The sequence below is a fragment of the Ailuropoda melanoleuca genome, chromosome 17, assembly GCF_002007445.2.
Source record: "Ailuropoda melanoleuca isolate Jingjing chromosome 17, ASM200744v2, whole genome shotgun sequence".
In the NCBI taxonomy this organism is placed as follows: Eukaryota; Metazoa; Chordata; class Mammalia; order Carnivora; family Ursidae; genus Ailuropoda; species Ailuropoda melanoleuca.
Window position 1 is genome coordinate 10,554,169 of NC_048234.1, and position 17,638 is coordinate 10,571,806.

The window sequence follows — 17,638 nt, forward strand, 5'->3', positions numbered from 1 at the left end:
GCACTACCTTCCTCTGTCCCATATCATTCTAGGTGTTCCTCCTTGGCACTGGACTCTGAGCTGTCCTCTCTGATACTCTTTCTGCCTGCATCATACTCACTCCTTTGATTCACTATATCCCTGCCACACTTTGAACTGCCTCTAGTCAGAAATTGGGGTGTTTCATTTTTGTATCCCCAATCTGTCTGGAATGGAACAGATTTTCAAGCTGGAATGCTGGATTCGGGAGTGAAACTGGCTGAGCAAAGGATTCTCTGAGCTCTATGAATCTAACGGTCAAGGAGGGGAAGGCTAAAAAGAATGAGCAAACAGGGGCACAGAGGTGTCTCCTTACCTTGGCCAGGAGGCTCGAAACATGCTTAATTTCACCATGGGCCTTCACTAATTCTTGCTTGAGCTCGGTGCAAGACAGCTCCAGCTGATCCTTCTCAGCCCGAGTGACCCTCAACATTTCTTGAACTTCACGACCCTCTGCCGTGTGCCCCGCGGGACTGGTCTCCGTAGCTTTCTGCTTCTCATTCTCCAAATGAGCCTTCAACGACCCATTTTCCACCTGCAGCCCTTCGAGGGTAGCTTTACACTCCTCCAGACTTTTGGCCATCACGCCGCTATTACGCCGCTCCAGGTCCAGAAACCCATTCAGTTTTTCATTTTCTTCCTTCAGGTGTTTAATCATGTCTAAAGCGCCTTGGTTTTCCTCCTCAACCTTCCGTAAGCTACAGGTCAGCTGCTGCTGAATGTTGAGCAGTTTCTCTCTTTCAAAGCGGCCCTGGTCAAGAATTTCTGCGCACTTCTGCTCCAGCTCAAGGATCTTTCCTTCCGGCATGTTGGGCTCTTCATTCTTCACTCGCTCTTGTAGGAGATTTAACAGCTTCTCGTTTTCCTGACTCAGCTGCTCGGCCCTCTCCCGATGCTGATGAAAGGACGTCTCTAAAATCGTCTTCTCGTCCACCAGTTTCTCGTTTTCAGCTGTCAGCTCCTGCACCATTTGTTGCTGGTCTGACAATTCTTGCAAAGTAGCCTGCAGCTCCTCGGCCGTGCTGTGCTGGTTTTCTTCCATCTTTTGTATCTTCTCCGTGAGGGAAGCCAGGGACAGTTCGCTCACGTTGTTTGGGGAACCGCCAGCGATGGAACACTTGGAGCTCTGGAAGGGGTTGCTGGTGGAAGACAGGGGCCGGGAGGGGGTGTCTGCTATGATGTGCTCGAAATCGGACGCATCCGGGGACAGAGAAGCTTTGGTAACGTCGCTGCTTGAAGAGCCCGACGTCCGTAATGCATTTTCGTGTATGTTGTTCCTGTACTCCTCGATCTCACCCGACAACTGAGGTCCAGTCGGGCTTCCGAAGCTTGACTCCTGAGTTAGGGATGTCGGGCAGCTGCTCTCACCGGTCTGACTTGCGCTTCCCTCTGAATTTGGGGAATGCTCCAGGTAAGTCAGTTTCTCCCGCAAGGCCCGGTTTTCCTCCTCGAGATCTGCAAGCTCTTTCTGAAAAGTCTTGTTCTTCTCCTCAAGAGCTCTTATCAAAGGCTCTGAGTCACTTGGCGAGGCGGATGTTCCATCTAGATTGGAGTCTGAAGCGTCAGCTCCTTCGATGCTTGGAGTCCTTTTCTCCTTGCATTTCTTCAGTTCACTTCGAAGCCTGTTAATTTCACTATCTTTCGCTTTGGCTTCTGCCAGAAGTTCCCGAACTTGGGACTCGAGCACGGCCTTTTCCCCACCTTCATTCTCTTGCTTCGGTCTCGTGGAAGTGGTCCTCAGGTGCTTAGTGGGGGTGGGTGTGCTGGAAGAAGTGGGACTGGACACCGACTTCCTGGGGTTGGGGGTACCTCGTGGCACCGTTCTCTCCCTGGAGACAGTTACTGAAAGTTCGCGAGGAGCTGGAATGCCCGTCCGTTTGGCTGTTGTCACAGCCCCTAAGGACAGAAGGAGTAGAAGCCAATGAAACAAGGCACTTTTATAAATGAAACCCAAGTGACTTCAGCTCACATGGGATAGTGAAGAGGGTGGCCGTTGCCCTTTACTCATTTTCCCCCGGTCTAGATAAGTATCTGGGTCTGATTCAGTTTCTGTACCTCCAACCACAGCCCTATACTTTGGGGGAAGCTGGACTCTAAGCCTGAGCCCCTCCTCATAATTGCATCCCAGCACAGTTGCTGGTTCAAGGCGTGGGCACACCCCTCAACCGAAGTCAACGGAACAGCAGGAGAGGTCTTCTGGGTGAGCTCCTAAAGCATTACCGCACATGAGTAAGGGACCATGTAAGTCCGGGAATGGCTGCAGCCTCTTATCATCACAAGAGGAAGAGAATGCAGAGTACAGAAAGAAGGAAACCAAATTCTTAGTAGCACCATGGAGTTACCCAATCAGTCCACCCTGCAGCTTAGCCTAGAGCTGGCCTTCCAATGACACAAACCAATAAATACCCTTCATCCACGTCACCTTGAATTGGGTTTTCTGGAACTGGCAGCTTCATGCATTTGAACAGTAACCTTGGCAACCGAACAACAGCCTTTTGACCAAATGCAAGTTCATCCTGAATTTCTTAAACATTTTTGAAAATTTGCCAACATCTTGTGAATGAACACGATCTTGACTAAGAAATCACGACACATAAATAACACCAAGTTAGGACTAATCTAACCCGATGACACACTGTTTTTATCATAGATGGAAACTGTGTGCTTATTTGTATTCAGAGAAACAAGAATAAATGGGGTGAGGACACATGACATGTATCTACAGTACAGTTTTAAATGTTAAAGGGATTTACTCAACATGGAAATGATACAGAATTTAGAGTACTTATAATGGGAAACGTAAGGAAGGAAACTGTTTTCTATTTTCATCTATACTATGTTACAATATTAAAAAAAAATTCTGGGCACAAAAACCCAGACATCAGTCTCCTATATGCTCTCGAAATGAAACCCACCTCAGAGGTTAAAGTGTAAATGAAAATTTTGGACCTATTTTACAAACTCAAAGACCCTTTGATGAATCAAGGCTGACTGCTATGACTTACCTAACTGCACGTGAGGCTGAAGGTCCCAGTAACAAGGGACCCTGGAAGGAGTCCCCAATCCCGAGGGCTCCACAAGGTAAGAGGTGGTGGGGGAATGCCCGCACACACTGGCAGCGGCCCCAGTCCACAAGGACGGAAGCAGAGCCCAACGTGGCCAGGAGCCCTAAGCCTGCCGCCAGGACCTCTGAGGAGCAACTGTGATCTGAGCATCCTGAAATCGGAGGTGAGGATGTGAAAGCCAATGGCATTCACTGCTGTGTCTAACAGTCAAGTGCTTTTTTTTACGACTTTGACATAATAAAGGGTAAGCTGGGGACACCTGGGTGGCTCAGTCAGGAGGGTGGCTGACTTGATCTTGGCCCAGGTCATAATCTCAGGAGTCCTGCGATTGAGCCCCAAGGCGGGCTCTGTGCTCAGCAGGGAGTCTGCTTTTCCCTCTCCCCCTGCTCATGCTCTCCCCTCAAATAAACAAAATCTTTTTAAAAAATAAAAAAAAATAAAAAAAGCTAAGCTATGGTTTTTAAAGTGACTTTTCCAAACTAAGTTACTGGAAAGCTAAGAGTACCATGATACACACTTAATACTTTTAAGTGCCTGACCTGCATCCTACTTAGTGGAGAAAGTACTCGGTGAAGAAAAGATTTATTTAATTTATTCTTGTAAAATGAAGATTGCAATCACTCAGCAATAAAACATTTTAGTAACGCTGGTTCTCTAGAATGAAGTAATCCTGGCGAGGGCCCCTAAGGAAAACGGAAGATGAACTCAAGTTCTGCGGTAACTGTCGTCAGAATAGGCAGACGGGAGGGTCCGGCACTGATTATCACAGAGCCGTTGGCCATTCCTTATACAGACACTGAAAGCAAGGCTCCTTTTCAACCCTTCCTCAGGTGTGAAGATGGGCAGGGCCCAAACGGAACAGATCAACTCTGTCATCCTTGCCAGCCCAAGGGGACGCCCCCCTTCTGCTGCCACGTTAATTTACTCTCCACGTAGGTCTTACTACGTGCACCTTACCTAAACCACGAGGAATGTTTTTATGTCCAAATACATTTGTGAAATACATCCAGCTGTGTATTGTGAAATACACGATCCAGTCGTATTTGTTACCACATCCGTTCTTTTTTTTAATCCGTTCTGACACTTCATCAGCCCTGAAGAAAGTCACTAGTATTATTGTTTTCCTAAGTTTTTTTTTAAAAGGTTCTTCCCAGCTTTGTACACATCATTTCCCAAACTTTAATTATGAGAGGTTAAGTGTAGAGAGTGTTGTGAAAACGCACCATCGGCCCAGACTAAGGTTGGTGCACGGTGGCTCACCCCCCCACCCCCAGCTCCGTGCAGGTCTGCAGCACAGACCCTCGTCCTGGACACAGCGGGCGAGTCCTAGTGCTCAGAATGTAATCAGTCAGAAGGTTCTAACTACCCAGAGTTCACCTCAAGTACTGTGTGTGAAGAAACCTCACTGCTGAACAACACATCGTGGAACCCTGCAAAGGGGCACACCACCTGACACATATACCTGGCAAGGGGGACGCAGTGGTGACCGGAAGCCTGGAGCCGATGGAACAGGAACGGCTCAGCTGGCTCTCTTATTTCTCGGGTCTTCTCCCCATCCTCACACCAGACCATTACTTATTCCTACTGAGGCCGGCTGTCTAACCACACGAAGTTAAAGTAAAAGCAAGTGTCACCTCATAATTGGGAAGACTAATATGATTAAAAAAAACCCCACCACTGTGTTTGGTATGTTATATTTTAAAATGCTGGGTGGCTCAGTCGGTTTAGCGTCTGTCTTCGGCTCAGGTCATGATCTCAGGGTCCTGGGATCGAGTCCCACATGGGGCTCCCTGCTCAGCAGGAAGTCTGCTCCTCCCTCTGCCTGCCGCTCCCCCTGCTTGTGTTCTCTCTTCCTCTCTCTCTCTGTGTCAAATAAATAAAAATCTTAAAAAATAAAATAAAATGCCAAATGAAAAAATTATATCGTGGTTGACCACAGGTATATCAAACTCTGTATTCACAGACACACGCCCTAGAAAAGTACATGGAATATTGAGAACAGTTGATTATTAAGCTGGCTGGACTGTAATTTTCCTGTTTCTTTTGTACAGTTACCTTTATGTAATAAATAAAAAAAACAAGAGGAAAATCCTATCATAGCAATATACAGCAAGGTAAGGCAGTAGGTAAAATAAGTCTTCTCAGAGAATATAAAGAGCTTTTAAAATGATAGAACGACCGCTTAAGTCATAGATCAGATGACTATCTTAAGTAGTAATTCTCATGAGCTGAAAATAAAATATTTTCAGTCCCTTTTAAATTTCCTTATCTTACCCTAAGAACATGGTACACCTGGGATGTTCTCTGGTAGGTCTTCTATCTGCCATGTGCTGATGAAGGAAATGGTGATATTCTGAAATAAATGATTAATCTTTCACTTTTTTCTACAGGAGTTCACAGAGCACCTGTTCAGTAGGAGAGACAGAAATGAAAGTTTACCGTCTCCATATACCACACAACTGCTGCCTTGCCTCAGAAGCACAAGAGATCTTACTCCTTCAGTCTCTAAGAATCTAAACCACTAGGATATTCTTTACTATCACTTTTCTCAAAAGCTTTTAATAATGTATTTATTGTCAAATTTAATTTCTCCCCTCAGTTTCCATCTGTCTCAACCTTTCAGTGGCAGCTAACTTTATTACCTGTTCCTTCTTCCCTTTATTCTCCTTACCCATGTTTGGCAGTGGCACCGATCATGTTTCAGGTTCCCCTTGTCGAGGAACCTCAAAAACATATTTAGGGACGCCTCGGTGGCTCAGTCGGTTAAGTGTCTGACTCTCGATTTTGGCTCAGGTCATGATCAGGGTTGTGAAAGTGAGAGCCCAAGTACTGTTCCGTGCTCAGTGCACAGTCTGCTTAAGATTCTCATTGCCCTTGGGGCACCTGGGTGGCACAGCAGTTAAGCGTCTGCCTTCGGCTCAGGGCGTGATCCCAGCGTTATGGGATCGAGCCCCACCAGGCTCCTCCCCTATGAGCCTGCTTCTTCCTCTCCCACTCCCCCTGCTTGTGTTCCCTCTCTCTCTGGCTGTCTCTATCTCTGTCAAATAAATAAATAAAATCTTTAAAAAAAAAAAAAGATTCTCATTGCCCTTCCCNTTAACAGGGAAAAAAAAAAAAAAAAAAAAAAAAAAAAAAAAAACCTAAAAAAAAAAAAAAAAAAGAAGGTCCACAAATACAGACCAGTGGAAACCAAGTGGAGGAAATTCCCAAAGAACTGAAGTGAGAGAATCCGCCAAAGCTCACATTGAGTCTCCAGAACTCATGGCACACAAAATGAATGAAAAAGACCCACATGAAGGCACAGTACACCGTCTATAAATTTTCAGAGCACCAAGAATGCCTACAAGTTTGGGGAAGGGGTGTGAGTATGAGACTGCCATCATCATTCATTATAGCGATACTGAATTCTCGGAGGCAAAAAAGCAAATGCCTTCAAAGTTCTGAGGGAAAACGATTTCCAAACCAGAATTCTATACCCAACCTAACGATAAACCAGTCACAGAGGTAGAAAATACATTTTTTTAAAAGATTTTATTTATTTATTTGACAGAGATAGAGACAGCCAGTGAGAGAGGGAACACAAGCAGGGGGAGTGGGAGAGGAAGAAGCAGGCTCACAGCAGAGGAGCCTGATGTGGGGCTTGATCCCATAACGCCAGGATCACGCCCTGAGCCGAAGGCAGACACTTAACCGCTGTGCCACCCAGGTGCCCCTAGAAAATACATTTTAAAACCTATGAAGACTCAGGGGCTCCTGGGTGGCGCAGTCATTAAGCATCTGCCTTCGGCTCAGGGCGTGATCCTGGCATTCTGGGATCGAGCCCCACACCAGGCTTCTCCGCTACGAGCCTGCTTCTTTCCTCTCCCACTCCCCCTGTTTGTGTTCCCTCTCTCGCTGGCTGTCTCTCTCTGTCAAATAAATAAATAAAATCTTTTAAAAATAATAATAATAAATAAATAAAACCTATGAAGACTCAGAAAAAAATTAAACTGTAACACCCTAGTTATTTGAGGATGTGCTCCCGAAAATAAAGGAGTTAACCAAAGAGAAAGAGGGTGAATGATCCTGGGAGAGCGAGGTTCTAACAGAGCAAACCAGTTAAGAGAAGTCTCAAGATGATACCCACAAAGCAAGTCTGGAGAACAAATCCAAACTGGGCCAAGAGGATAAAGTGCCTCCAAGGGGAAGTTTCTCCGAAAGAACATTTGATTGGATGAAGAGTATGAAAAAAAAAATGAGGATATAATAAAAACAGTGAAAAAAATAAGAAGTTGCATAAGAAAAGTCACAAAATCATAACATATGGCTTTACTCTGTAGGGAATATATATATATATATATATACAGTCTCAATTACACTGATAGTATTTCAATTAACCTATACACAGAGTATGCAGGATGACTTTATAGAACATTGGAATATTATCCCAGCTAGCAAAAAACGTTAAAGTAGAGGGGCACCTAGTGGGCTCAGTTGGTCGAGCATGTGACTCTTGCTCTCAGGGTTGTGAGTTTGAGCCCCATGTTTGGTGCATAATAATATTCACCCTCATCCTGCAAATGGAGAACCAAAGATACTATATACAATTGACAAAACAAGAAATAAAGACGGAAAACATTACTGAAATAAAAGACGTAACCAAGAAAGGAACTTAAAAAAGTGATATTAAGACTCTAGGAGGAGGTGAAGTTATGAGTTAAATCCTCGTCTGTCAGAGTAGGAGTCAACAAAATGTCTAAATATGAAAAACCAAAAAACAGCTATGTCAGAAGAATGAGAAGACAAGCTGCAGACTGGGAGAAAATACTTGGAAAATACATATCTGAGAAAGGACTGCTATCCAAAATATACAAAGAACTCACTAAGAAAACGAACAACTTGATTAAAAATAGGCAAAATACCTGAACAGACACCTCTCCAAAGAAGATACACAGATGGCAAATAGGCATATGAAAAGATGTTCCGCACCACATGTCATTAGGGGACTGCAAACGAAAACAACGGCGAGAGACCCCTACACACCGATGAGAGTGGCTAAAATCGAAAACGCTGCCAACACCTCCTGCTGATGAGGCTGTAGAATGATACGAACTCTCATTCGTTGCTGGTGGGAATGCAGAGTGGTACAGCCGCTGGGGAGGACAGTCTGGCAGTTCCTTACAAAACTAAACATACTCTTGCCATGGATTGCAACCCTTGGTATTTACCCAAATGAGTCGAAAAGTCATGTCTACAAACAAAGCGGCACAAAGCTGTTTACAGCAGCTCTATTCATAATTGCCAAAACATGGAAGCCACCAAGATGTCCTTGAGGAGGTGAATGGAGAAACCGTGATACATCCAGGCAATGGAGTATTATTCAGTGCTAAAAAGAAATGCTCTATGAATCTACAAAAAAGGAGGGAGGAAGCTTAAATGAGGATTTCTAACCGAAAGCAGCCAATCTGAAAAGGCTATATACTGTAGGATTCCAACCATCTGACATTCTGGAAAAGGCAGAACTATGGAGACAGTAGAAGCATCAGTGGTTGCCAGGGGTTGAGGGGGACAGAAGAGCGAACAGGGGGTGCGCATAGGATTCCTAGGGCAGTGAATCTATTCCGTATGATACCATAATGGTGGATACTTCTGTCCAGGCCATAGAATGTGAACCCTAATGTACACCATGGACTCTGGGTGATGTGTCACGTAAGTACATCGATTTTAACAAATGGGCCACTGTGGTGAGGGACGCTGATGGTGAGGGAGGCTGTGCACACTTGTGCGGGGGATGGGGTTCTGGGGGCACTCTGTGCTTTCCCAATTTTGCTGGGCCCAAAACTGCTCTAAAGGTCTATTTTTTTAAAAAAAAATACGGAGTTTATGCACATGTAAGTGGTTAACTTTGAGATGTGAGACAACAAACGAGAAGGTGTAGGGCAACAGCACTTTCGCTTTTCCTGTCCTGTTTCATTTTCTAACCTGCGCACACACTATTCGGGTAACGAGAATGAAGAAAGAGAAATGGGAATGTTTGCGAATACAGCGCGGAAGCAGGTAATCAGCAGTCAGTTGGTTTTACGGGCAGTGCTGTTCCTTTGGACTTAGAACATGTGAGATAAAAGAAAAAAGTCTGAGGCGACACAGGAAGCCGAGGCACTGCCACAAGGAACTAACTAAGTCTTGTTATCAAATCTCGGGCCCCACCTCGCCTGTGGCAGACAAGTAATTTTTTCCTAGCTAGACTACCCTGTGGGGAGTTTCAGTGGAGCGTTTTCTAGAGATTTGTATATCTCCTATGAAACTTAATGGAAACTCCTTTGCAAACCAAACGCAGGGAAAAAAGCACAAAAGAATCCTGCACAGACTAATGAACCAAATTACTTGCTCATTTTGCTGCCTTCGCTAAAAGCAAACAGCAGGGTCCACGTTTAGAGATGTTTCTGGTAACAGCATGAAGGTTTTCTGTCTTCATGTTGCCCTTTTTTTTTTTTTAACCCAGAATGCCAAATTAATTTTGCTCGCACTCCACGTGCTCAGCAGCTTGGGTGAGAGTTTAAAACACTTGTAAATCTGCATCCTTCCCTTTCCCACATAGTCACACTGTTCCACGGCCACTGTGAACGGTGCTCCAGACGGGAGAAGGCCTCCAAACAAAAGCCCCCTAACAACTCAGAAGGGGCTCTGGCCTCGGGAGGACACAGCGACCACTCTGTGCTGGGTTAAAGGCAAGATAAGGCAGGAGACAAAGCGGCAGTGTTCATGAGAGGAGATAATGGCACGGTCTGAACGGCTGGGTGCTGGCATCCAGGAGAAGCCAAAACGCAAAACAGCTCTGGAAGGGCAGCTCCCAACATGCCATTTAAAAGTGCAGGGCAGGCAGGGACGTCTCCTTTCCATTGAAAGTGAAGTGGCCAGGGGAACGGTTGGGCCCAGAATCCACTCTGCATGCTGGGTTAGCCTCCTGGCCCATTGTGGAGGCCAAATGAAATCTTCAAGACCTAACTCAAGAGACTGGCACCCCTGCATCGGAGGTGTGCCCCCATGGTCTCTAGGCAGCAAACACAAAGGGGGAGGAGGAGCTGAGGGAGGTGGGGCTTTAGCGAATTGGAAGATAGGCCTCTCCATGCACAGCCTTCCTTCCTACAGAGATAAGAAAAGATCACTTCCCAATTTGTGAGTCCTTTTGACCAGCGGCGGGGTGTGGAGCCCAACGCAGGGCTGGAACTCACGACCCTGAGATCATGACCTGAGCTGAGATGGAGAGCTGGATGCTTAACCGATGGAGCCACCCAGACGCCACTACCAATTTGTGAGTCTTGATGCAACTTAGAATGACCCATTCTAGATCACAGTTCAGCTCTGACTCCCTAAAAATATACACTTGGCTCAGTGATAGCTCCAAGTCATAGCAATCAGCGAGAAACTTCCAAAATTCTATCCTTAAAAAATACCAAATTCACCAGAATTTGCAATTACAGAAATTAGAGAAGTAGGTGGACCGGGAGTGCGGAAATAGGTTTATCTGGATTGCCATCACTTTTTTCTGTTCTTTTTTCTTAAACCACGCATTAGGTTAAAACACAGAACTTTAAGGAATTGACCACACTCTTTAAACTGGGAGTTCACAATGCAAGAAATGGTAATACCAGTTTATCTGCGTAGTGCATTGGCTTTTGAAGCATTTTCATACACAGAAATTCGAGGCTCACAAAAATCAGCTGGCAAAGTACTGTTATCTTCCTTTTATGGATAAGGAAACTGACAGTCCCAGAGGCTTCACGATTTGCCCACGGGTCTCACGTTAAGTACATCTTCTGATACCTCACAAAGCACAAAATCATATTATTTCAGAACTGGAAGAAACACAGAAATCATGTGGCCTAATCTTTCATACCAAGTAGTAGTGACAGCATCCAATCTCTGTTGCTATTTACCAAAGTCTCATGTGCCAGTTACCAAAGAGGATTTTCAGGGAAAGAGAACCCGGAGTTAGACAGCCCCTTCCATTGTGGGAAGCTCAAAGAGTTGGACAGCCCTTCTTTATGTGTGGCTGAATTCAATCTTCCTGATGATGGCACACACTGGTTCCAGTTCTGAAACAATCTGGAACCACAAAGAACAAAATTACTGCTTCTCCACATGATATCTGAGTATGTGAAGGCAGCTTTGTTTCTCCTTGGTCTTCTATTCTGTAAGCAGAGCATTCCTAATCCTTCCCACCAGGCCTCACAGGACCCGGGGTCATTCATCGGGTGGACTGGCCGGACAGCCTCTGATTTAGCAACATCCCTCTGAAACGTTACCCAGAATCTCAAAAATGCTGCAGATGTGGTCACTACGAGCAAGGAATCTTCTAGTCACAAGAGAACACCCAACTCAAGCCTGCAACAATCAAATGAGACGTTTTTGGCTCACGCAACTGGAACTCTGGGGGCAAGTCTGGCTTCGGGTCCAGCACAACTGAAATATGTTCTCGTGGCCCATCGCTCTCCCTCCCCTGCTCCTGCCTTCCTCAATAGGCCGCCTTCATCTATGAGCTGCCTTACCTCACGGCAGGGGGTGGCCTGGACAGTTCTAGGCCTCATGTCTGCACACCATCACACCCAGGGAAGAGGGCTACATCTCTGCCAGAGGCCCCAACAAACGTCTCCTCAAATCTCATTCTACCTGGGTCTCTACCTCCCTTGACTCATGAAGGTCAAGGTGATATGCTGATTCGCTGAAAGGGGGAAAATTATCAAAGGAGAACTCCTGACAGGAATTCCCGTTAGCAGATGCTGGGAACAAACCTCAAATGAATTGTGCTCAAGACGTGGTCTGACAGCGCTGAGGAAGTTTCCCGGTGGTACAGCGTGCTGGTGTAGTAATGCAACATACAGAAAATGGTATGTACACCCGCGGGGGATATTAGGTGACAACTGAAAATTATGTGTACTGCTTAGCAAGTTACCATTGTTTCAGGACAAAGTTTCCCCATAAGTTCATGGCTAGACAGAACCATCTTATTTTGCAGGTCAGGATTTTGGGAAAGGCTTGGCCAGGGCATTCTAACATAGATGCCCTCGGTGGTTGCAGTCCTATGCTGGCTGGGGCTCAGTCACTTGAAGACTGGCTGGGCCAGACAGGCCAGCTGGCTCGCTCATAGGGCAGACAGGACAACCAATGCCATCACATGGGTGTTGAGCTGGACTGTTGGTCGGGGCACTGTGGGGGGGCGGGGGGCTCTCCAGCAGGGTGGTCTTGGGGTGGCTGAACTTGTTTTAGAATGGCTCAGGGCTCCAGGGGTATTTCTGCACAAAAGGGGGGGGGTCACTGCATGGCCTCTTATAAGCCAGCCTCAGCAGTCACACAGGGTCACTTCTGTCCTATTCCACCGGCTGAAGCAATCCTAGGCCTGCCCAGATTTAAGGCTCACATTCCTTGACCGAGTCAGTGGCAAAGTCATGGTGTGGACAATCGCATGGGGGGGGGGGGGGGGGGGAGGAGACAGAGGCGGAGCCATCTCTGGAAACTACAACTCGTCAGGCCTCACTAGGCTGATGACACAGTTTTCCCTCATAAAGCCATTAACTGTGTGCCTCTGTTTCCCAAACTGGTGTTCTCATCGTTAAAATGTCGAGACATGGAAGCCAATGTTAATTCCGCAGACAATTTGCCAGTTCCAAAGAGACACTGAAGACGGTGCTAAAGTTCACTCTGTAAATACAAGATTCTCAGTGTCGGGCACTTTACTGGGCAAGCTGGTCCCATTTCCTCAGTACAGTGAGAAGAAGTAAAGGCACGTGGCTCAGTGGCTTAAGCATCCGACTCTTGATGTCAGCTCAGGTCATGATCTCAGGGTCGTGAGATCGAGCCCCACGCCGAGTGTGGAGCCTGCTTAAGATTCTCTCTCTCCCAGGGGCGCCTGGGCGGCACAGCGGCGGTTAAGTGTCTGCCTTCGGCTCAGGGCATGATCCCGGCGTTATGGGATTGAGCCCCACATCAGGCTCTTCTGCTATGAGCCTGCTTCTTCCTCTCCCACTCCCCCTGCTTGTGTTCCCTCTCTTGCTGGCTGTCTCTATCTCTGTGGAATAAATAAATAAAATCTTAAAAAAAAAAAAAAGATTCTCTCCTTCTCTCTCTGCCCCTCCCCCCACCCCTGCTCCCTCTCTAAAAAATAAAAAAATAAATAATAATATATATATATTTATATATATATATATGTTGTTGCTTCACCGTGTTCTTCAAAATCAAGCTCTAAGAGCAATGGAAATATGCTTGGCGTTTTACCACCAAAAGAATAAAACGAACCTTCCCTTATCCTGACTTATTTCATTAATAAAAGTTTTAATTTAAAGAAAGAGAAACAGCCGTCTCCTACATACTACTTATTCTGCACCGGATACCTTACATGTATTAGCTCATTTAAACCCTTTGTAGCAGGTGCTGATTTTATGCCTGCGTGACCTTGCAGGAAACAGAGGCATAGGTGGGTACAGGTACCTCGCCCAAAGTTACACGGCTTGAGCTGGGATTCGGACCCAGGAAACGTGCTCTCCAAAGTTCACACTCTTAGTCACCAAACTCTCCCCTCTGCAAACGGAAATTACAATGCTCTTTCTAAAACTGGCATAATCAAAATCCCCTACTTGCCTGAGCTATCCATAGGAAATATGAGATCCAGAAAGAATGTGTTCTTTCGTGTCGACACGGAGGGGGCTTATTAGTCTTTTGTTTGGGGTCATAACATACACATATGTGACATAAAGCTGTAAACTCGCCTTCGTGAGTTCTACTTTATCGCTAGAATATATGGCATTTACGGTCTTCCCGGACAGTGGAAATAGACCTGACTTTTCCTCTTTAACAATATAGTAAGTACTTTACAGGAAGATGAACTACATACAATTCATTCCATGAGTTCCTCCTGAGGAACATTCAGATTCTTCCCAGATTTGGGCCACTACAAAAAAAAGTACCGCAATTAACCACCTCTTCTCCATTCACTACATACTTAATTACTGGTGCTTTTATTTCTAGAGGACAGAATGTCCCAGAACGAGATTGCTTTGTCACAGGAACGCGTACTTTCCATCACAATGGCTACGGCTGGATTGCTTTCCAAAAGGATCACAATCGTTCATGCTGCCACCAGCAATGCATGGGAATAACTGTGTCCTTATACCCTGATCAACACTGGAAGTTATTACTCTTTTTTGATGGGTGAAAAATGATTTCGTGTGGCTTTCATTTCTCGGATGATAACTGATGTTCAGTATCTTTGTTTCTCCTTCTCCTCCTTTTTGCATTGAATTGCTTATCATACTATCACCAACTGACCTGTACTACCCCTCTTCTGGTAGCTTATCCTTACCTCATAGATTTCAGGATATTTTGCAACGTTTTCCCCAGGTGGATATACCTCAGTATTTCTTCTCTTTTCCTTTCTCAGTAACATGACTTTTTGGGGGGCACGTGGTTTCAGGCTCTTTTGCAGCTGGGGGCGACTGGGTAAATAAGTTCTGGCCTACTGGATGCAGTATCTTCTGGAAGCTCTCCTTACCAGGCAGTGCTCACCCCTTTCCTCCATTCTGCGGCCTGAAACGCCCATGCCACATTTGGGACCCTGAGGTCAGGATCTCACCTAGCGGAGCCCGACGTCAGCAAGAACCAAGGCCCAGCACCTTCAAGGCCCAGGCTGGCCTGAACCACCTACCCAGACTTTTACCTGGGAAATGAACTCAGGTCTTGTTTAACAAAATACAAACTTCTTGACCAACTTGAGTAAGCTTTTATTGCTAGAGATAGTCAAATCCCTAATTTAATTTATATACTATTCATATATAGATTTAACATGTTATGACATATTATACACAAAACATGTACTTTAATAAATTGCATATTTCTTATATATGTTAATATAATTGCATATAATACCTTACTGCATTATATGATGTATATTAATATATTAAACTTCTATTTATATGTACATATTTAACAACACATCATATAAAATATACTCATTTAGAAATACTGATCCCATAGTCATATTTCAAGAACATTTTTATCCACAGTCATCCCATGCGTGCTCCAGAGAGCTGTCTTTGTCATTACAAAAGCGACTTCTAAGCCTTCTATTCCAGATTACTGGAGAGCCATCTAAGTAAGCTGTTTGAGATTTGGCGCTCTTTGTATCCGGTGACTGCAATCGTGCTATCACCGAAAATTTCATACCAAGTCTCAAATGTATATTTACATGGTATTATATCAATTTCCTTAAAAAAAAAAATTCTTCCTGTGAGTGTATGTTGGTGACCTACCACACAACCACTTACTGTACTGTCATACACTCTTTCAAAGCCTCGATTTAATGACATGCAACACTTGCAACTCTGAGATTATACTCCACAGAATACATACCACATTTGTTTTAAATTTGCCTCCCTCTTTCTAAACCAGCTCTGTCAGGTGGCCTCTAATAGACTCTAAAATTAAAACTGAGGTTATTTTAGTCTGATTTCCCTGAATCTTACTTTGTTATTCAAAATCAAGTAATTAAGAACATGTCACCTGGTTAAAAATGACATTTTTTGAGTCCTGAATGGAAGGAGCTTCCTTTTTTTTTCCCCCTAAGAAATAATTCTGGGGAGAAATTAGTCCCATATCCAGGCATATTAATTTGAGATGGATTAATGATTTCATAATATTAAATCTGCCCATCCTGGAATGGAGTGTAGCGTCTCCATTATTTCAAGTCTTATTTTAAGAACCGTGATGAGATTTAATACCTTTCACCTTATGTCCTGTAATATTCTAAAATTATCCCTAGATATTTTATGTTACCTGTGAACTGGATTTTTTTCAATTTCTACCATTAACTAGTTATTGCCAGTACAGAAAAAAAGCTATTATTTTTTCTATATTTATCTTATACACACAAATTCCCTTATGCTTGGGTTTAATTTTTCTTTTCAATATCTAAGCCAAGGATGTTTTTGCCTTATTGCATTAATACCAAAGCAATGTAAAATCATAATGATAACTTCAAGTTTTACACTTTTTCCAGGACTAATTTTGTGAATTTATATTTCGAGGGAAATTCACCCATTTCCTCCAGTTTTTTTAATATATCGTTATACACTGAATTCCTCATTTCGTTCGTATCTGTAACAATAGATCCTTACTCATTTCTAATATTTTTCCTCTTCTTTAATCAGAGATCACTTCCATTATTTGTCTTTTCAAAGAACTCGTGTTTGGTTTGATCTCTTTACAGTTTTACATCTTCTAGCTCATGTCTTTTCAGCTTTTAACATTATTATTTCTCTTTCTTTTGTTTTTCTCTTAGTTTCATAGGTTGACTATTTCACTCATATATTTTCAGTCTTTTTTTTTTTCTCTTTTGGTAATAAAAGCATCTGTGATACTTTTCCTCTGAGTACGGCTACAACTCCATTCCCTACGTCTCGCTGCTACCAAACCCTCCTCTCGTGTATTTCTAGATTATTCGTAATTTGTTCTGACTTTCTCTTGGTGCAGAGATTACTTAAACACGCTGTCTCTGAATGCCAAAGTAGTTTTTTTTTAAAATAATCATTTTTATCATTAACTTCATTGGATTAAGATGACAGATTATTGCATTTAAAAATCAGAATTTTTATATTTTGCTTTCTGTTTTCTGGGAACAAAGTACATGATCAAACACTGCAAACAATTCCTAGATTTAAAGAATGTATATTCCCTGTTCCGTAAATGTGCTGAAATCTTTTATCTATAACCTCTATATTTTTGCTTCTTTATTTGTTTGTTTCTGAGGTCGAAAACTGGCAGCCTGCAAGCTACAGATATGTTTTATTTGGCTCGCAAAGTGCTTTAAAATGTACGAATCTCAGTGCCTTTAGGCAAGGCATGCATTCTCCAGTTCACTGTGCAATTCCCATCATCTCTGCTGTCTTACACCCAATAATTCACATATTCATGCGGCCCACATGGTCCCCGTGGGCATCCAAGTTAGCAATCTAGTTTCCCTGGCCTGTCACATTAGAAAAGCCACATAATTAACATCTTCTGGTATAGTATGGTTTTTTAAAAATTAAACGCTTCTTTTATTTCCAGTTTTTGTTCTATGTATTTTGTTGCTTAAAGATGAAAGATGGTTACATATTTTTTTTTTAGCAGTATGTAATGTCCCTCTCTGTCCTGTTCAGTGCTTCTGTTCTTACGTTCTGCTTTTTGGGGCACTAATATTGCTCCTATTTGCTCCTCAATAGGTGAACTTAGCTTAAGAATATTTATTGGGGGGCTTTTCTTTGGCTTTCTTGTGTCTGCTTCATTTTGTTTCCTATTTTTTTTTAATTTTTTAAAAAGATTTTATTTATTTATTTGACAGAGACAGCCAGCAAGAGAGGGAACACAGCAGGGGGAGTGGGAGAGGAAGAAGCAGGCTCCCAGCAGAGGAGCCCGATGCGGGGCTCGATCCCAGAACTCTGGGATCACGCCCTGAGCCGAAGGCAGACACTTAATGACTGAACCACCCAGGCACCCCTGTTTCCTATTTATTAACTCTTCTTTCATATCTTTTCCTCCCCTCACTT

At 43.9% G+C, this 17,638-nt stretch overlaps 1 protein-coding gene across 9 annotated transcripts in view; it reads right to left on the minus strand.

Annotated features, from left to right (window-relative positions):
- The window catches only part of SPECC1 (sperm antigen with calponin homology and coiled-coil domains 1), a 271,543-nt gene that overhangs the window by 107,780 nt on the left and 146,125 nt on the right, over positions 1 to 17,638 (minus strand). For all 9 annotated transcript variants that reach the window (XM_034647245.1, XM_011227029.3, XM_034647242.1 and 6 more), the window contains one exon: positions 335 to 1,914. In XM_034647245.1, the coding sequence (XP_034503136.1) occupies positions 335 to 1,914 (1,580 nt within the window). The remainder of the gene's footprint in view (positions 1 to 334; positions 1,915 to 17,638) is intronic.